The sequence below is a fragment of the Typopeltis vanoorti genome, chromosome 10 (genome assembly GCF_054136105.1).
Source record: "Typopeltis vanoorti isolate ZY-2024b chromosome 10, IOZ_Tvanoo_1.0, whole genome shotgun sequence".
NCBI lineage: Eukaryota > Metazoa > Arthropoda > Arachnida > Uropygi > Thelyphonidae > Typopeltis > Typopeltis vanoorti.
The window spans coordinates 122,259,777-122,282,578 of NC_143558.1; the positions used below are offsets into that span (position 1 = coordinate 122,259,777).

The 22,802-nt window shown below is 34.2% G+C and overlaps 1 protein-coding gene across 1 annotated transcript in view; it reads right to left on the bottom strand.

Moving 5' to 3' along the window:
- Window positions 1-22,802, bottom strand: part of LOC150102751 (disheveled-associated activator of morphogenesis 1-like) — a 527,894-nt gene that overhangs the window by 289,057 nt on the left and 216,035 nt on the right. Inside the window, exons 8-9 of the mRNA XM_090398621.1 lie at window positions 19,321-19,535; window positions 14,717-14,783 (exon numbers count right to left, since the gene is read on the bottom strand). Of these exons, the coding sequence (XP_090254747.1) occupies window positions 14,717-14,783; window positions 19,321-19,535 (282 nt within the window). The remainder of the gene's footprint in view (window positions 1-14,716; window positions 14,784-19,320; window positions 19,536-22,802) is intronic.

Here is a 22,802-nt window from a genome sequence, read left to right on the forward strand (position 1 = left end):
AAATGTATAGAATTAAAAATATAACAATATGTGATGACAAACTAAAGCAAATCCATTTATGGGATAAATGGATTTGTTTTGCTTTGTCATCTTTGCAAGTCAGATTTAAAAATCACTCACTAATATACTGCTGCATTAATACTAAAATAACAAAAACTTTAGTGCATCATCCCAGACAGTGAATGGAAGACTAAGTCTCATGCATGGGTATGTGACAGCTGCTACATGGTTACATGTGTGTGCAGCTTAGAGAAAACATTGCTTACATATTATAGGTATTATTTCTGGGAAAATTCCCATGTTACTCCTCTAAAATAAATTATTATTTTAATGGCTAAATAGCCTATTTTTGTTTAGGAGTGCCCTTTTTTTTACAATGGCATATTTATTAGACAAATATATATATGCTCCTTGTTTTATCTGGTACATTTTATATAACAAGGAAATATATGTGGTACCAGCAGAGTATACTGTGACATTTTTAAGTGAGTATTCTATTGTCCTGCCACATTGGGAAGGTAGTGTGCAGTCCTAATAATTGAAGTACAATTACATTGTTCTGTGTCAGTAGTCTGTTGACATGCATTGTCTGTTAATTGAAGGGCATACAAACAGTAGATTACTGTATGTCTGCTAAAATGTAGTCATGAAATGTTAGTTCGCTTAGTGCACTGGAGGCAATTAACAAGACACAAGAACTATCTACCATCTTGGCTCATTACAATATGATTTGGTAAAAATTTTCTATTCACAAATTAAAGGCAATGATATAAATTTCTCAAGCACACTTAATAACAACAGTTATACAACCTTGTAATGCTTAAAACTCTCCAAACACACTCCACACTTCAAGGACTTCTAGACCCATTGCCCTAAATACTATCCCCATGTTATCCTTCAATAGAAAATAGCAAACCCATTGTCATTTCTTGTTGAAGAGAGTTTTGCTTTTTTTCTTGCAAAAACAGATCTTATTACAGATAACTGTGACTGACAAAGGTAGTTTCTGACCTCTGGAATGTCGAGTATGAGGAAAGATTGAGAAAATGTAATTTGCAGAGTCTAGTGGACAGGAGGAAGAGGGGAGATATGATAGAGACCTACAAGTTGGTAAGGGGTTGTTATAGGATCAATGGTGGAGAAGTTCTACAGAGAATAGTGGGAGATCAGGGGAGAATCAGAGGTCATCCCTGGAAACTGTATAAAGAGAGTGTGATTAGGGGAGTGAGAGGCAGGTTTTTTCGTGCAGAGTTGTGAATGATTGGAATGTCTTGCCTGAGAGTGTGGCGTCTGCAAGGAGTTTGAGTGTGTTTAAGACATGGTATGATGAGATGTGTGTGTGAAAAAGGACCTCCCAGATGAGTCTGACTCCATGAGGTCTTGGGGTAATAATAATAGTAATAATTACTACTCTTTTCTTTGACAACAATCATTCAGCATTCAAAACCAAATTTCTTTTTTCTTTATTGATGCTTAATTCTAACATTTTCTAGGACAAATAGATCACTTCTATAGCATCCTGATCTTCCAAAAATGTGCATGTTTTTTTTCTAAGACAATTACTTGTTACCTGTTAGCCATTAATTCTGGACAAATCCCAAATCCACCTAACTTAGAATACTGTTCTCACATTGGCTTAGTGCATGAAGCACCTCTCCAAATATTTTTTGATTCTGGCCAAAAGTTGGCAGTTTGGCTCATTAATGACCTCTCCCCACACACACACACAGCTGGTTTTTGTACTATATCTTCTACAGATTTCCATGGGTGCTAATCATCAGAAATGGCATCCATTTTTCCATTATTTCCTTTCATTTCTGCTAAACCTACAATAACCTGAGCAACATCCATGTACAGTTGAATTGCTAACCTACTGAATATGGTACTCCCATTCATTTTTCGTTCCATCTGTGTGTATTCTCTGGAACAGCTTTCCCCTTGAAGTATTTTCTAAGACTACAACTTACCTCTTGTTGTGTATGGGAGTGATATTAAAAAAAAATGTCATCAGATGTACATGATATCAACATACTATTTATGGAATGCACATAAAATGTAATAATGCTTATCTTTCTACAGTGGTAACCATCTGCAAAATATTCATTGACTATTGTGCAGGAAAGAGTAAAATCAATGAAGAGTTGAAAACAAAGATATTGTAATGTGTGAAATATGAATAGTCATTTACATAAGAAGCAGTTCCAGGTTTGTGTGAGCAATAACATTCTGTTATTGCTCACACAAACTTCAACTGTTGATCAAAAATGTGTTGCAATTTAGAGAAAACAATTGACCACATTGGCAGAAGCATTATTGACACAACTGCAGAAAGTATAAAGTATTTGCTAAAATATAAATGAAATTGCCTTCTTGGTATAATTGGAAAAATATATTTAATATCATTATAATGCCATTTATGCAAAAACACTTAAAAATGAATATATTGTGGTGTAGACTTCTCATGGGACTCCATTTTTATTTTTAACAGACTGTACCATTACTGTTAAAAAAACTGGAGCTAAGGTTTGCAGAAAAGAAGCTGACCCCATAGCCAAACTTGAAAGCTTACAATTAGATGATCAAATCTGATTTGACACTTTGATTCAAAACTGCCAGTATTTGTCCTTTCATTTTGTTTTATTGTAGTATATTCATGTTACTTCATGTTTCTGTGTATTATTGGTTCTGCATTTTAATCTAACACTATTTTGGCCTCAGTCGGTATAGATGAAGCCCTTAGGTGGAAAGACCTGGGTTCGATTCCTGTTCATGACATGAGGAACCCTTATATGGTCTCTTTCAACTAGATGTGAATTAACCGGTCTCATACAGAAGTAGAGAGTTTATTCACCCGGAAACTCAGGTTTTTCTTCCCTCAGAACAGGCAAACTGGCCCGTGTATAAACACAGATCTATAGTGATAAATAAATAAAACCCCACATGAATAAATAAATAAATAAACCAAATAAAATAAAAAAAATCCTTTAAGTAACCAAATTTGAAATTTGAGCAAATATGGTGACCATATTTCCCTCCAAGTATATTCAGGAATATTTTATAGTCAATATTCTCTTAAAAAGAAATCTTCAACACTAATTTTAAACATTTAATTTTAAGTGTTTCGAATTGAATACAAGGTCAACTCCTTTTGTACAAAGCTTAACTCTTATGGTACTGGACTTATTATTATACTGTGCTCGTTCCAAAAGACTTTAAATAAGATCATAAAAGAATGTTAAATAAAATTATAAAGCAGTAAAATAACAGATACCAGTAACTTTCTCAGACCTTATAAATAAATTTTAAAAAAATCTGAAGGATGGACAGCCTTTCTTTTTTTCTGTCATAGCAATTCAAGATAAGTCACATAGTATTAAGTAGTAACACAATCCTCTACATTTTGTGGTAATGTTCATAGCCATCATTTCTCATCAGAACCCTATTTTGATAATCTCAGCTTTCAGTTGTTGTGTCAGTATCCATTATATATATACTGTGCGCACATCCCTGGAAGTACTTAAGAATATTTATGTAATGACTCACATTATATTTAGTTAATATTGCTGATGCCATTTGGTTGAAATAGTCATTGTAAAGGTTCTTCATATCTATGTGCACAGCCCTTAAGGACTTTTCAATGGAGGTAAGAAAATTTCTCCATTGGATTAGAAATTAAATTGAACTTGCTAAGAAATTATATTCTCGTTTAATCCTTTATTGAAGTGTAAGCCAACAAAGTTCACGTATGAAGTGTCTTCATAACCATCTATACATGCCATATACATGCCATCTTTATGTCTTTATATACATGCCATCAGCATGTACATAAAGACTGATAACTTGACATCAATAATGGAAAGCACACTTCCTTTCAGAAATATATATTGTTAAGCATTATGGGAAGGCCACTATCCAAGCTAGTTTTGACCTTTATTGAGGTCTCATCAGTAGGAACCATGTGTGTGCTTTGTATTATGGGATGTTAAGACACAGTTCCGTAACGAGGGGCGTGCCGAAAGAGGCGTCTGCCATGGGCGCAACTAGGTTTGGGGTGCAAAACGTAAAAAATAAATAAATAGATATAAAAGTCTGCTATTTTATTTTTAAATTTTGGCAATACGCCACTTTAGACACACAAATTTTGCAACACACTGCAACTCATTTTGATGGGATTAATAGTAAGCAGGTAACCCTCATATAATGTGGCACTTATATAACGCGGTCTACAAATTGTAGTAACCCTTGTTGAATGCGGCACTTATACAACACAGTTTCGATATAAGACGGTGTACAAACTGTAGTAATAGTAACCCTTTATCTTTTCATTTTTTTTTCAACGCATCACTTAAAAATCAAATTTTATCTTCGTTAAATTTGCATCTGCCTGTATCGCACATGTAGTTATAAGTTGCAAATTTATATTAGGGGAAATACCCCCTTAGCATGCATGTGCATCAATTGTTTACCGTATAAAGTATTTATTATTGAAAATTGTCTTCGTTTTCTACCAGGAAAGTGCATTAAAAATCATGTGTGTTAATCTCAAGCTGAGCACTTTAATTTTTGGTGAGTCACATATAATATGTAATGCTTTTTTTTATATAAAAAAAATATTTTTATAGTAATGGCCATTTAGAATGCTTTTGTGATATGGTTGAAAATGAAATTAATGAATTAAATGATGGAGAAATAGATTTAAATGAGGAGGAACTGGTACAATTAATAGATAACGTCGAACCAAATGGCAGGGAAAGTTCTGCCAAAGACTGTGATGAATCTGTTAAAGAATTCAGTTTAAAAAAAACTAGCAGAAGGATTGGACTTGGCAAGAAAGTTATTTTATGGATAATGATCTCCCAATGGAGTGCTCCGGAAAAGTCACGAGACAATTGGATATTTGTTTAGCTCCATATTATGAATTTAATAAAAAATTGCAGCATAGTGGTAAGCAAGATCTTATTACTGACTTGTTGATAACTAAACCAACCAAAGTATGCAATGAGAATTATACAAATGATGTCCAAGAGATTTCAAGTGATGACGACGTCCGGCCACTCATAAATGAAGAACATCTACAAAATGTTAGGTTTGAAGAGAGTGATGACGATTAAAATATACATTTTATTTTATTTTGCCTAAAACATTTATGTATTATGTGCAATGAAGTTTACATACAATTTATAATTTTTTATAATTTTATACTATGTACATGTTTCATAGTTTATGTGTTTTCTTAACTTACATGAATTACCTGAATTAAATAAAAATATTTTTTTGTTGGATAAGTCATTGTTTATAATTTAAAAAAAAAAAAAAACGATTTCGGAACCTAACTCTACTTTTTCTATGTGATCTGAGTCTCACATAACGAGATTTATATAACGCAGCATTTTTGTGGATCCTAACGTCCACATTATCTGTATTTAACATATTGCATTTAGTAAAATTTAACTTGTTATATTTAAATTTTTCAAAATTTTTGTCATTTTTGGGTTAGGGGGCACAAGTTAGACACTTGCCACAGGCGCTTCATACCCTCGTTATTGTACTGTTAAGACAATAAAATTGTTGTGCAGATACTTCATGCACAAACTTTATTTGCTTAAACTTCAAAAAGGATTAAACAAGAATATAATGTCTTGGCAAGTTGAATTTAATGTCTAAACAAAAGGGAAAAAAATTTCTTCAACTACCTCTGATTTGGAATATTTTAATAATAAGGTAATGCCATTTTACTACTTGTATATGGGAAATATGGATGTGAAAGTTGGCCTTTGCTAAAGGAAGATGCAAAAAGACTATTGGCCTTCGAGAGGAAGTGCTACAGAAAACTTTTGAAGATACTATACATGGCATATGTAACAAATGATGAAGTTAGAAGGAAATTCTGCTCCATTGCTAGAACACAAGAAAATATCATCACTAAAATACTTCAGAAACAGCTTCAGTGGCCAGGCCACATAGCTAGATTAGGTCGCTTCTTAAAATAGCCCTAGAGGGCTTGACTTTTGGTAAAAACACTGAGGGCAACTTAGAATAGCCTGGATAGATAATATTAGAAAATGGACTAATTCTTCATTCTCCACTTTGTTAAGGAGATCCCAAGGCAGAAGTGCCTGGAGAGAGTGTTAGGACTGTGGCATTTATAGTGCCCCAATGGTCTCCATAAACTATGGGTGAAGAAGAAGAAGATATGGAAAATATATGATTTTTTATTAATTCAACCTTGGTATTCCTTCTGTATCTGACTTCCACTGATGAGACTTCAGTGAAGCTTCAAAAATCCATGAAATATTGCAGACCAATTACACATGTTCAGACCTTCTCCAGTACTACCTGGGTTTTCATCTGCTGTTTGTAATAAATGATTATAATGGTCCAACAACTGAGATTATTCCTAAATACTAGAATTAAAAGCGTTCTGTGTTTAAACATTGCTAAAACATTTTGGCACTGACATTCTTTCCTTTAATAATAGCAAAATTTGATATAAGGACTGACAATAATGCTTTGTTAACAATAATAGCTTTCAGGGGAAGAATATCCCAGAAGGAAGAATCTTGCTTAAAGAATTGCATATGGTTGTCTTCCAGTAAATGCCATCATATGGAGCACTTTAACATCAGAGACCCAATATGTGACATCTGTTACAGATCAGAAATATGCATTGTACAATTCTTGCCATGCATATTTGCAACAGATTATGTAATGTGTTGGACATTCCATTATTTACAACTGAACAGGTTATTTTTTTTTTTTTTTTTGCAAGACCACCCCCTTCCCCATCTCACAAACACACACCTATCAGCACTAAGAAGAGAATTTTGATTTTTGAAATTAATGAGTTAAAATATCATTTATGGAAAGTTAGGAAAAAAGCATGGCTTTGAAAACCAGCAATATGGTATACAAATGTCCTACAGTATTGTATTATTATTATTCAGGCCTCCATGGACTCAAAAAGACTCATCGCAAGAGGTCCTTCCTAGGAAACACCAAGTCTATCAAGACTCATCATGGGAGGTCCCTCCTAGGAAACACCAAGTCTATCAAGACTCATCATGGGAGGTCCCTCCTAGGAAACACAAAGTCTATCATACCACTCTCCTTACACTCATTGATCGTTCTAGCTCTCACCACTCTATCAGGCAATGCATTCCATGGTTCAACCACCCTCCATGCAAAGAAACCACTCCTCACCCCTCTTGCTCACAGTTTCCTTTCATAACGTCTAGGAATGGCCTCTAGTCATCATTCCTTCTCATTGCTCAATCAAGCGAAAGAACTACCCATGTCAACCCTGTAACCACCTCTCAACAGTTTAAAAGTCTCAATCATATCACCTCTCCTTCTTCTATCCACCAAACTCTGCGGTCCACGTTTCCTCAGCCGATCCACATAACTAACATTGTACAGTCCTGAAACCATCTTTGTTATCTGCCTTTGTACCCTTTCCAGTTAATTTATCCCCTTCAAATCCTGGGGACCAAATCTGAGAACAATAGTCTAAGTGTGGTCTGATCAGAGTCCTTTTTTATCTCTGCAGGTCAGCATCCTTCTCATTATTGCAACAATCCTCTGTGTTACCTTCACCACCTTTGCAATATGTCCCCTAAATTTCAGGTTTCTATCAATCATCTTGTCTCTCCTACTTCCTCCAGTATAGCTCCTCCAATAGAGTATGCAGCATCCCATCGATGTATCCCAAACCCAGGCCCTACTGATGGCATGTGCAATATACACAGTCGCCACAGAAGAAAATGCGCCTAAAAGATGTCAAAAAATATGAGATAAGAGTTTAAACGAACAACAAATGGTACATATAATTATGAATGTACGTCGTCTTCCGTTCAGGCCCCTTCCCAGAAATGAACAAATAAATTCTGAAATTGTATCCTGGACCCACTTATATCATTGTAATTTTTTATTAAAATTTACAAAAATATACCTAAAATAGTTCTTTATTTTTTGATGTATCATAAATCAGCTTATGATTAATTGTTGAGTTCCGTGTAAAAAAAATTTGTATAAGCAGGACTAATCCGTAGGTAACATTATACTGTAAAGCAGTTTTCAATTGTTTTTTATTTCCTGTTCGTTTTATTCACACTTTATTTGAAAAAAACTTTTTTGGAAAGGTGCCAAATATTAATTGCACAATCAAGAAAAATACTAGGCGCCGCCGCTGCCCAAACCTCGAGACTATACATTTTGCTGCATTAAACTGACAACCCCATTTATTTGTCCATCTGTCTAGCTTATTCAAATCCACTTGCAGGGCTACCACATCTGCACTATTACTAATAACCCTTCCCAGCTTCACATCATCTGCAAACAACTGAATATCCCCCTTCAATCCACTGACAATGTCATTGATATAAAGGGTAAACAATATAGGTTCTAGTACTGAGCCTTGTGCGACCCCCACTTGTAACCCTTGCCTCTTTGAAACTGCCCCACCATACACAACTCTCTGATGCCTATCAGACAGCCAATCCTGAATCCAGTTGAACAACCTGACATCCAAACCCATGTGCCACAACTTAAATCATGTGGCACCCTGTCAAATGCCATTGCTAAATCCAAGAAAATGGCAGTATATGCCTTTCCCTCATCTACTGCTCCTGTAACTTTATTATAAAAGGCTAGCATATTACTAAAACAAAAGTGCCCCTTCACAAATCCATGCTGACTCTCACAGATAACATTACCCTCATCTGCATTATAATGAAAATCTTATTGTTCACTTCAATGATTTTTGTATTTAGAAAGAAATATTCTAGGAGACACGAAATTTTTTGCTAGGTGGTATATACAAGCACTTCTGAAACTTTTTCCACTCACGACCCCCTTTTCACCCGAGAAATTTTTACTTGACCCCAGGTATATACGTGTATAAATAGGTATACAAATCAAACATTTACTGATAATAAATCATAATAAAATTTATTTAAAAACAGTTCTTTGGTATACATATAATTTTACCATTTACATAAAGAATTACAAACAATAGCCTCGAATCTGAATTAATTTTTGGTTGTTGTGCATTCAGAAACCTTTTACTGTTGTCAAATTTTTCAAGACCCCCACATTCGGTCATAAACCCACAGTTTAAGCAGCTCTGGTATAGACCACCCATATTTTACAATATTTGCTGGGAGGAGAGATAAAATTTTGTATATTTTCATTATGAGAGGTTTTTGAAATGGTTCCATCCTCCTAGTTCACTAGTCTTATAACTGAAGAGCAATCCAGTGTACTTCCTTTCAGAAGGAGATACTTCTGAAAGGAAGTGCACTTTGCATTATGGGATACACTAAGGCATATTATGTATATACGTAGCCTTGTCATGAAGATACTTCATGCACAAATTGTTTGCTTACACTTGGATAAAGGATTAAACCATAATATAATTTTTTGGCAAGTTTAACAACTGAAAATGAGTTAGCAGGTTTCATACCGAGGTGGCAGGACTTCCCCCCTCCTGGAAACTTGTTTTCATTCTGGTGAAATAAGCAAACTGGTCCAAAAAACACATGCATTTAACAGCAGTATTCATAGTCTTTGTTGCTTTGGCCATCTAGTGCAGCGCTTCCCAAACTGTGGGCCGAGGCCCCCTTGGGGGGCCATAGGTTTTGTTGAGGGGGGCCGTGAAATAATGAAAACAAATTTAAAATGTTTTAAGACTAAGTAGATTTTTTTAATTTTAAAAGAAACGTATTTAACTTTTATCATTTATTATTTATTTTTTGTTATTTTTTATATTTTAATGGAAAAATTCACACATTGGTGTTGGTTCACAAACTTTGCTTCCTGCGTATTTCGGCGCTTAATGAATATTAGTAAATATTGCTTATTCATATGTTTCATTTCAAAGCAGTGGTTAATTGTATTTACTTCGAATGCTCTCCAGGGAAGCTCCAAATCTTCCTGTCCCTTTCATCACGCATAATCAGGGACTGTTGATATTGACTTTATATATACATATCAAAACTCGTTTTATATTATCACTGTCATCCGAGCTAGTTTTCTGTTACCAATAAAAGTTTCGCATAATACTTCACACATGAAAAAAAGCTTAAACAAGTTCATGCGGGGAGATAGTAACTCGCTTGCAGTGGTAAACACACGCCCTCCCTAACAGCCACTATACTGCAGAGGCAATAAAAACAAATAGTGCAATTAGAGACAACTGGGATAAAAACACACTAATTAATGAATCACATGTCCCCTCATACAGAAACTATGCTGTATAGACTGAAACAAAACCATATGTTGCATGGGCAAACACGGTATCTAACTAAAAACTATTGTTATTAATTAGATGTGTCTGAGTTCAATTTCCCAAGGCAGCAATAAAATTCAACCGAACGTGTTAAAATTCGTAAAAGTGTTAAAACTAAGTAATATATATAATGAATGTTATGGCAGTTTCACATATGGAATTTGGTTGAAGAGAGTTAGCATTTCAACTCAATTGTCGGCTATGCTTTTATCTTTCGGTTGCACGATCTTTTGTTAATACCGCACCGATCATATGCACGTTTTAATAACCTGCCTTTGCTGTCTGTTTCGCGTTAGGCTTAATTACCGTAAAGAGAGGAAAGTCACAAAAGATAAAAATGTTCCTGGTCTGGGGATTCCCTTATTCAGGTAATATTCACTAATTTCATGTTATCAGTCTGTGGTGTGCCAGTATCGGTAAGTGGTGATATTATTTGATCTATTCTACGTTAAAAAATTTAACCCTGAGATGGATAAGTGGCTGATAAAAAATAAAAAAAAACTCCCGCGAACAATCAGAAGAAGCAGAAACAGACTCAAAAAAAGGACAGTATTTCATATTTTACCAGAACAGCCCGCATCGTCTTCAGAACCAAACGGTAAGAGGCAAAAAATGTAATATATGCATTTGATTTTTGCAATATTCGCTGTGTATGTTTTGTATTGAATATTATTTTGATATTAATTTAATAATAATTTAATTGATTAAATGCAATAAATATTATAATAATATATCTCTCTATTACGATTTTTTTTCGAGGGGGGGGCCGTGAAATATTTTAATTTTTGCAAAGGGGGCCCCGACATCCAGAAGTTTGGGAAGCACTGATCTAGTGAATGCCATCTCAACTTTCTTTTATTTTGATCTCATAAAATATATTTTATGATAAATTTATTCATTACCTGTGAATATAAACAGTGCAGTATATGTTGTCCTTAACCATACTAATGTGTACATAACAGTAAATGGATCCTTATTGCTGTGAATCCTCAAATTAAGCTAAAGATTGACTTATGTCATTATGTCATTGAAACAATAAATTTAGGTACATTCATCTCAGTGCATGTGAAATGGATGAATGAAGAAGTAAGTCATGTTTGGAAGGATGTGGTATTGTTGAAGCGGCACAAGATGAGGGGTAGTATTTAGTTGCATGAGGAGCAAAGAACAGGCATAAAAGGTGACTCGTTTAGTAAGGGTAGCAAAGTGCAGTTGAGCAGCAATTAGCTAAGAAGGCTAAAAAGATCCCAAGGAGTTCTTTTGATACGTGGCTAATAGAATAAAGAATAATTATAGAGAACAATATTCATTGCTGAAAATGGTAGCATGATAACCAACTTCATTTTTTTAAAAATAATAATTATTATTATTATTACATGAAACCTCCAAGGAGTCCAAAGACTCATCAAGGGAGACACCTACTCTACAGCTCTCCGTTTCCACAACTCAATCCACCAGCGAACCGCAACTATCATCATCATCTATACCAACACCATCTACTTCCCACCACTACCACTATTATTTTCACAGACGATCACAAACATCCATGCCCACAGTGGGATTTGAACCCATGGCCCTTTGGTTGGAGAGCTGATATGCTAACAACTCAGCCAACCAGGGCCGGAAAATAAATAAAAAATAATGACCCCAGATATGAAATGTCACAGGACCTGTAACACAACAGTGCCATGTGTGGACATAGAATATAGTTGAGATTTTCAATAAGCAACTCACATGTTATAAAACGGGTATGAAATACATACCCGTTTTATAACAAATTACTTCAGGTGATTGATTGAGTTCAGAGTTACATACAGCCAATAAAGTGGGAAAAAAAAAAACCTGTGTTACTGCATACAAAAGTCACTTGCCAGTCAGACATGATCTCCTTTGAAAAGAATGCTCTAAAAAATTTGTGATAATTAAGTCATTCAACTTTTACGTGTTTTTGCTCAGTCAATTCTCACATCTCCTCATACCACACTTCCAGTGCCATTTGTGCATTGTCACTGTTCGCTATATATATAAAGCGTTCTTTATATATGATCTCTGTTTTTGCCAGACACCTTTGATGATTTTGATCTGCCATCGTTACTGATGATTGTCTTCATGATGTTCTCATCTTTCTAAATTTCATGAACAACTGTTGCCGATCACCATGAGCGTGTCGATTAATTAATTAAATATGCATCTCAGGTAATAAGCTTTAAAATTTGCATTACTGCAACTTTGAAGCAAAGTTATGGTTAAGGAAGGTAAATGATTTCCTGTGAATGTTGTCTTCCATAAGAACTTTACTTTTTCCCATTTCTGAATTAATTTCATAGTCAATGAATGACAGCATTATCAAGTAGCGATGATGCTTTTTGTAAGCATGAAAAAAATGCTTATGGTTAAAAAAACAAAAATCCTCACTTCTCAGCTAGCTTTTGATGATTTAGATCAGGCTGTTCAAAACAGTGCAATTTTTGCGACCCACCTGTGGATTTTGATTTTCACTGCAAAAAAATAAAATAACAATTTGAACGGAATACGTATTAGATATTTTAATGCTATCATTAATTGATAATCTTGATGTTGGTAACTTTATTTGGTGTTTTTACATCACTATATACCCACATGCTTTTCAAATATTTGATGTGTCAAAGAACCGTTCTTGCAATGTTTTTCTAAAGCCCATGCTCCGGGTGCCAAACAATACCGAACAACACTAATCGAACGCTCATGGGAACATGAGCATTCAATTAGTTGTTCGTTTGTTCAGCTAGTGAGATTGTGTCACTGCTGCTCACTAAATTAATAGTATGCATTGGATGCGGCCCTCGGATAAATCTTTTTTTTTTTTTAATGCAGCCCTCGGATGACCTAAGGTTAAACATCCCTGATTTTGATAACAACAGATTCTTTTTAGAGCTCTGCTTTGTGGGTCCAAACATTCTGAATAATATATAAGTTTTAACTTAATATCTCCCAAAATGTTAGGGACTATCACTAGAATCAGATGAGCACTGACAACTTTACATGTGATGCAAATAATATAGCTGACTATATAAGGACAGCCAGTCGAAGATGGTATTGGCCATTTAGCCAGAACAGCAAATGGAAATCTGAACTTAAACTATCTACAGAAATCTACAGATGTTCTGTCAATTTCATGCTCTTACTCAGACTTTGCATGATGATTGACTACATCATGACCACTGACTAGCTGAGTGGAATGTAGTTCAACCACTAATATTAATAATCATTTCAATCATATAATTGGAAATGGGGTGGGGAATAATTTAGAGGACTCATTAATAGATATCAGATCATATCAGCATCCCTGCTGATATGATCTGATATTGAGGTTTAACCAAGTTTAACTTCTTTTCTAGATTATTTTATCTCCCACCTCAATAAGGTGGGGGATAAAATTATCTAGAACAGAAGTTAAACTTAGTATTTTCCAATAAATTTTACTAATGCATACATTTAAAACTGTGTTGTGATTCATAGATCTGTTAAAGGTTATAGAGTAATGCTAACCATTTTGATTACTAATGCAGATTTAAAAAAAAATTCTTTGGGAACCATCAAATTCTTTCTTGTTTCATTTTTGTAACTATGCTTGCTTTTCTTTTACTCAATAAAACCTCATTGCATTTATACATGTGCAACCATATTTGTCATTAAATAACAGCCATTATCATAACTGATATTAACAGATCTTCGTGGAGTTTGTACATTCATCATGGAAATTCTTTTAACAATAATATATTTAGTGTATTGTGCCTCAAACTCAGCTACTCTTCACACCTTGAAATGCATTCTGCTTACCAAAAATTTTCCTTGCTCATCATCACTCTTATACAACTTTTAGATATAGCTTCATTCCTTCTTTCTCTTCCTCCACAGAATGGAGGCCGAGAGAAGAATCTCTTCTCTAATTTAAATACCTCATTCATATCACCTCTTCTGCACCTATCTACTAAGTTTTGCAATTTACATTTCCCCAACCTCTGTCCATGACTAGCATTTCAGAGTCCTGATATTGTCTATTATTAATCACTTCACTAGACTGTTTTTCCAGAGTTTTCTCATCTCTGCAAAAACCTTGTTAGGGACCATCACTAGAATCAGATGAGCACTGACAACTTTACCTGTGATGCAATTTACATTAGTAGTAAGTCTCTCTTCTTTTTCCTGAAAATGATGGATTTAAAAAAAAAGTTCTAAAAAAAGAATTCTGTGATTACATTCAGGCTATCTAAATTGGATAAAACTGAATTAACTGGTATCACATTTTTTCTATATATAAGTTTCTTATTTATATTTACAAATTACATTTTTTATCTTTTTAGAAAGAAAATTATTTATTCTAAATACTGCCATAAATCTTATTTTTCACAGGCTAATGCAGAAATATAATATTTGGTGCAGAAATTTTACCTTATCAAACTTTCTGGAAAGTTCTTTATCATCTTCATTTCTAACCATCTCAAATATATCCAAATGCCTGCAAAAGATTATTGTGCAAAAGTAAAAAGAATAAACTTTCTATGATTAAAAAAAATTCCTTATGATAAATTTTTAAAAAATTCTTTATTATTATTATCCTTATCTGAGACTTCCAGAGAGTCAAGGACTCAGTGAGAGAATCATCCAAATCAGCCATCATATCTTATTTTAAATTCGTTCACATTATATGTACTCACTACCCCTAAAGGCAAACTATTCCACTCACTCACTCACTGTTCTGTGAGAGAAAAACCTAGCTCTTATCTCTTTTTTTTGACTGCAAACAAACTTAACTTCCATGGATGCCCCATGTTTTCTCTCCACCTCCATATACCAAAAAATTTCATTCATGCGATATCCTATAACACTCATGCAAAACTTTATAGAAGTTTAAAGTTTATGATAAATTTTTAAAAAAAATTCTTTATGATACATTTTTTTAAATTTATCATAATTTATCAAACACTGGCTTGAGTCTATGGTTATTTAACCAAATGGAAGAACAGTGTTCCCATAGTTTAATTCTTGAAAAGAATTTTCATGAAGCTAGCAGAGTAGTTTTTTGCTCTATCATCAGGAGAAATATGTGACTAAACTAAAAACACATATAAAAGGTAATAATGTACATAATGAAATATTTGCAAACATGAAAAACAATGGAAAGTGTGCATTTGCTATGAGGTTTTTTGTTGGTTCATGGTCTGTTGTGAATTACTGGTAACTAGGTGCATGTCATGTTAAATTAGAGAAGACTTGCAGTGAAATCATACCTTGTTTTTCATTGAACTGAGGACTGTTGAGGATGTTTGATCATTTCAACTAATTTCTTGACCACTCTTGAGAAAAAAATTTAATGTATGTGGAACATTTTGGTTTGCTGCCATAATAATTGATGGTTGGTTTCATTTGTATGTGTTTCCAGTCCTGATTTGTGTTTCCTTTCTTCCTCTGTGTCCTTGATGTGTACAGATTGTCAACCTTCTCCTTACCTGCTTGCCTGTCTGTACTATGAATCACAGCGTAAACCACAGCTACAATTGCTCATGTAGACACCAGGTTTTTTGAAAAGGTAGATGGGGAGGTTTTGAGGCTTCAGGAGACAGAGATATTGTTGAGGGGGTAGAAGGCAACCTTTATATTTTGTTGACATGATACTACATAGCATCAAGAATACTATATTTTGTTGACATGATACTACATAGCATCAAGAATACTATGTCAATAAAATATGAAGGTTGCCTTCTATCCCACACAACATTTACCCCTCCACGTTGTATTCTTGATATTACGTCAATATATTTTCTGCTGTGCATTCATCCTTGTGAAACTCAGGTGAATAAATCTGAGAACAGTAATCCAGGTATGGACTTCTTAAAGGCTTATAAAGAGGAAGAATAACTTCATTATCCCTGCAGGTTTTTTGTATTCTGTTCAACAACACAGTTATCTGTTGTGGTGTCTTTACATTTAGCAGTATGACTCTGAATTTTAACTCCTTGCCCACTATAAAATTTTGTTTGTCTTAGATTTCTAGTCTAATAACTGCTCACAATAAATTCTCATCAATATAATACTTATTCTGCAATCTCTCAGTCCAAAATGTATACCCTTTCACTTGGCAATATCAAATCAGCATTAATTTTCCTTTTCCCCTTTGCATTGAGCTATTCATGTCAACCTGTAAAAGAACACATTCCCAATATCAGCATCATCAAGAAGCAATTTTCACCATCCAGGCCATCCCCGATATCACTGGTATATAAATTGAATACTAAAGACTCTGGCATACCAGAGCCTTCTGGTTTGGTGTTACTCTCATTTTCTTGCCTTACTTCCTCTGCATAACAATCTGATATCTGCTGGCTGCCCTCCTATTCTTGCCACCACCATATCTTTCATTCCCCAGATATTCCAGTGTAAACAGCAGTTCCAATGTGGATTTATCAAACACATTATAGGAAAAGACAACAACAGAGCAAATACTGGACTTTCCTGTTACTTGGAATAACAGAAAGCTCAGTAGAGTATTTTGTTATTCCAAGAAGTAAAATTTCATCTTGCCTAAATCTCTATATTACTAAAGATGAAACAGCTTCTTGTGAGAGAAAATGAAAGTAGATTGAGTTTGTATTAGTATTTATAATACAAGGTTATCTTCATTTGCCCACCCAGCTGAACATTGTTCACAGGAGATAATTTTTTTATTAGAGTGTTTGTCAAATGAAAAAGAGGGGTATGAAGTACAATTCCCAGAATTGTAGATTGGTCAGTTATGTTGTAAGTTGAAGATCATTGCTACAGATTAAAATATGAGAGAAGGTAAAAGATGCAAACCTGAGGTATACCCTTGCATTAAAGGATAAAAATCTTTCACTATGCAGCTTACTGAGTGGACTTAATGTTAGATTTGAATGAAATATTTTAGAGATATCAAAACTTGTACTTATGTTGACAAAAACCTATAGCATGTAATAATAGAGCATTTTGAAAGAATGATTAAGATTATCAAGTATTCTGTGTAAGTAGGAAATAAACTAGATGAAATCATTAGCAACTAATTTGGAATCTATCATTAATTCATACATTTGGTAAACAAGAAGCAGTAAACATTAAAATTTTGAAAGATGCTATCTTTGATTAGAAAAACTCAAATTTAAAGCAAGAAAAGCAGAAATATGACACACTCTGACAGGATAAAGAAGACCTCATCTTTTCCTTAACATTTTTGACTCAATGGCCCATCACAGACTATTATTATTATCAGCCCAATGTTTGGGCTGAAAGAGTTCTGCCTTCTCCCATTGGGTAATAAAAAAAAAGGCATTAGAAAAATTTATTAATTTACTTAGAAATATTAAAGAAGTTTGTGTTTATTAGATGTAAAATTGCTGGCTTGTTGATTGCTATTTACATTTACATTTCACTCAATTTACATTTCACTATTGCATTTACCATCAACTTCATCATTCTGCTATGTGCCCTCAAGGGATGTACAGGCTACAACTATGACAGTTCTACAAGATTAATTTCCCATTATTACTAATCTCCTGTCAACAATTTTCCTCCAAATTAGTCTGTTACTTGTCAGCATTCCAGCATGGTCATATCTAACATTTCTTGCTTCTAATGCACTTCTGACTGAATCAATCCATTTAGACATTATTCTTCCTCTGGATCATTTTCCTGCTATAATGGCAAAGAATACTTTTTGTGCTAACCTTTCCTCTCCCATTCTTTTTAAGTGACTGTATATCACTTTGATTTATTTCTGTCCACACATTCTTGAATGCTAACAGTGTGAGGTTCCTTATTAACATCTTCATTTGAATATGATTCTTCCATTGATGTTATCATTCACTCCCCTGATTTTTCTCAGAACTGTCATTTCTGCTGTCTCCAGGCTTTGAGTATCTTTTATTTCTAACCTAACTCTCAGATCCATAAATTATAAACTTTGCTTGGACACTCTTGAGTACTGATAGTGTAATGTTTTGGCTAATTTTTCTCTTATTTCATATAATTTACTCTCTCTACTATACTAGTTTTGCTTATTGTATTGTCTATTTCCATATTTAATTTATGATTGCACTAAAAACTGTGTCTAAATAACTGTAATATTTTACTTGTTCTATAGGTTGTCTATTGAGAAATCAGCTGAAGTTTTCTGTTTCTACCAATTTTCATAGTTTTGATCTTTTTATTGCTGATTTTCATGTAAAAATTTGTTACAGCCATTATTCAGTTTACTTAAAAAATCATGAAGACTTGCACTGGATATGTTTAGGAGTACAGCATCATCTGCATAAGGCAGAGAGCTAAGGTTGATATCTCTGACTCTAATATAAGGTTTAATGCCACTTTCTTTCATAGTGCAATCTATATGGATGATGAATAAGAGTGGATTAGATAAGAGAAGATGAATAAGGAGGGGTATGCACCCTTGCCTTACACTTGATTTTGCATCAAACCTTCTTATTGTGTTTCTTTAAATTCTAGCTAATAACTTACAACTTAGATGCAGACTATCTATGTGTTGCTCTGTATAATGTTTCATTTGTATTATAATTATCATCTTAAGACACCCATGGAGTCAAAGACATGGGAGGTTCTATAATTTACCCCATGTAATTGTAGCATTTTGAAAAGCTTTTCTCTGGGCACACTGCCATATTCCTTTTCCAGATCTACAGAATTCCTGCATTCTATCACTTAAAATCCATATAGTGCCAAAACTGTGCACACTTGACTACAGCTGAACTGCTTTCCTTTTATTGCTATGTACCATAATATTAAAATAAATAAAATATAAATTTCAAAAAAATAAAATAAATAAATAATAAATGAATGAAATTAAAGCAGTATAAATGAACTGTAATTTACATTAAACATTAAAATCTAATCACAGGCTGCACATTTGCAATATCCACATGCAGTTTACATGCAGCATGATTGATATGCCTGGTTTAAATTATTCTAAATTGTAAAATTTAAGCATTGTGACTTCTGTGAAAGATAAAATATCCTTGATTTCTTACCTGTCTAAAGTGGCATTTTCATGGAGACGCAATTTATCTATTATTGGTTGGATTCCCAACATGAGGAACTCGTAACGCAGATGTATCCTAAATTCAAGATGATCTTGACCAGGACCATAATTGATGATGGCATTTATAAAAGACATTACTGCAGTTTTCATGGCAACTTCATCCTTATAGTGAGCTGTTGTCCTATCTAAGTCGATTACTACAGTCTGAAATTATATTTTAGAAATAAGCATATTTTTTATGAAGCAAAAAACAAATCAAGCCTAATGGCAGTTTGTTTTCTTAGTAGAAGATAACACAAATTATTGATGGTATTATTATCATCAAACCTCTAAGGAGTCAGACTCATCATGGGAGGTCCCTCTGTTATACACACAGCTAGCTCATCATACCTTGCCCTAATTATACTCATGTTTTCTGCAGTCACCACACTCTCAGGCAATGCATTCCTAATCATTCATCACTTTGCAGGAAAAAAATCTGTTTTTTTTTTTTTTTTTTTTTTTTTGCTCCCCTGCTCACACCTTGTTATACATCATCCTGGGATTATTTCTTGTTCTCCTCTATATAATCTGCTAAAAATCATTAACCTGCTTATATGTCTCTATCATATAATTCCCCCCCCATCCTAGACTCTGCAAATTGCATATTATTAACATTTCTTCATATCCAACATTTTAGAGAACAGAAACCACTGTAGTCAAACACCTCTAGATCCTTTTCAGTATCTCTTCATCCTTTTGAAAAACCAGGTCACCAAATCTATGCATGGTAGTCTATATATGGCCTAATCAAGACCTTATTACAGTGAAATCATAACTCCTTACTTCAACAAGTCATTGTCCTTCACATCACTGCCAGAATTTGTTGTGTTGTTGTTCTCACAATTTTACCAGTGTGTCCTCTAAATTTTAGGCCATTATCCCCAGATCTCTTATTTCAGCTACATTGTCCAATATGCCCTTACCATTTGTACACTCTGCATCCCATCTGTGTAAAATTCATTTTCTGAATTTTAAATCCTTACAATATGCAACGATGAACTGGCAATACCACTCACTTGCATATTCATACAATCTGTTCAAGTCCTCCTGTAAAGCCAACATCCTCTACTGTTCATAATTCTTCCCAACTTTGCATCATCTGCAAACAACTGAATATCACCATTATCATTAACATACAAGTTAAACAGCAACAGGCCTAAAACAGATCTCTGTGCCACACCTGAACGTCACAAGTGACATTCCTCTTCTGGGATATTGCTCTCCCATACACAGCTTGCTGATACCTATCAGACAGTGAATCTCCAATGTACTAATCTGTTATCCAACCCCCATTCATTCAAGTGTTTTTGCAAAATATATATATACCACTGTGTATACATCTTCCTTGTCCACTGCACCTGTCACCTTATTGTAATAAGCAAGCAGATTACTAAAACATGACCTGTACTTTCTTTAGCAAACCCGTGCTGTCCTTCAAAATTGTAAACTTAACTCTAGATCTTGGTTCTCAATAACATCTCCAATATAATTTGAATCTTGAGTCTTGTCACCTCCCATATGAATCAGTACAATCTTGCCTTCCTTCCACTCCTTCGAAACTTGATCCAACGTAATATTTATATTAAACAAGTATTAAAATGAAATATATATTGATCTTTAATTGACCATGATTTATAAACATCTAATACCAACAAGTTTTGTCAACGGGGCTGTCAGCTTCTTCAGGGCTTATAACGGTAAGAGAAAAAAACTCAAAGTGGCTAGTAGAGAAAAAATTGAGTACAGAATAAATTAAACATTAAAACAGAACAAGTAACATTGCATGCATGGAGCATGTTGTGTTAGTCACTGTTATGAGAGCACGTTCTGTAGTTTTGAGCAAAATTAAATTCTGGCAGACTGAGTGATCTTATTAAGGTTTTCCATATGTCAGCTATTATCATTCCCTGGTTTCTGTTAAGATTTTCTTCAGAACGGAGGACTACAACAGCTTCCTTGAAATTTCTACAATGGAAATCTTCTTCTAGGTAAGGCATGGAGCTGCTATCCCAATCAATAGTATGGTTAGTAATTGTGAAATGATGGGCTAGACCTGAGTTGTCTGTTCTGGTGTTATTAACATCTCCTATATGTTATTTTTTTTTGGATTTTGAGGCTTATCAACGTCTGTCCTATATAGTTTAGACCACAAGCACGTGGGATGTTGTACACTCCAGCATGTTTGAAAAAAGCATTAATGTCTTTTGGTGATCTTAAAATGTGACAGACAGTCTTGACCGGTAGCAAGGGATAGCAGCTCCATGCCTTACCTAGAATGAGATTTCCATTGTAGAAATTTCAGGGAAGTCGTTGTTTGGAGAAAATCTTAACAGAAAGGAAATCTTAACCAGGGAATGATAATAGCTGACATATGGAAAACCTTAATAAGATCACTCAGTCTGCCAGAATTTAATTTCACTCAAAACTACAGAACGTGCTCGCATAACAGTGACTAACACAACATGCTCCATGCGTGCAATGTTACTTCTTCTGTTTTAATGTTTAATTTATGTGATAGTGTTATTCCGTTTTCCCTGTACTAGCCACTTTGAGTTTTTTTCTCTTACCGTTATAAGCCCTGAAGAAGCTAGACAGCCCCGTCGGCGAAACTTGTTGGTATTAGATGTTTATAAATCATGGTCAATTAAAGATCAATATATATTTCATTTTAATTATATGTTTGAATGACCAAATATAATCTAAACAATGATTAAACAAGTATGTCAAGGTGGAAGTCAACTCTGTGGCACACTAAAAGCATGTGGTGATATATCATCATGTCCCACAACATTATTAATATCAAGTTTACTTAATTTCACATATACTTCCTACTCACTCAAAGTTTAAGTTTGCACTCAAACTGTATGATATTACATTCACAAGAATGAAATACCTTTATGAACTGCTCATTTAATATCTCAACTATAATAGCAAAAGGATATCCCCCATAATGGATATCCTTTTGCTATTTTCATCATCCTGTATCATCCTTCCATAATACAAACATAATACAAAAACTAATAGGCACGACATGGGGAGCAACAGCCGATAATCTGCGGATTACTGCTCTTGGTCTAGTTTTCTCTGTTGCCGAATATTGCTCACCAGTGTGGCTAAATAGCACATGTGTTAAACTTGTTGATAGCCAACTAAACAATACAATGAGACTGATTTCAGGCACAATTAAATCAATGCCCACACACAGGCTTCCAGCTCTTAGTAACATTGTTTCACTGAATCTGCATAGGACTAAGGCTCTCTTACATGAGTATAAGAAAATCTTGGAGAACACAGCCCTACCAATACATTTAGATCTCCCAGACTTAAGTGTGCGACGATTGAGATCAAGACATCCAGCACTACAATTAGCCCAACTACTACTACATTCTAACTTTGACTTGAAGCAAAAGTGGCAAGAACAGTGGGAAA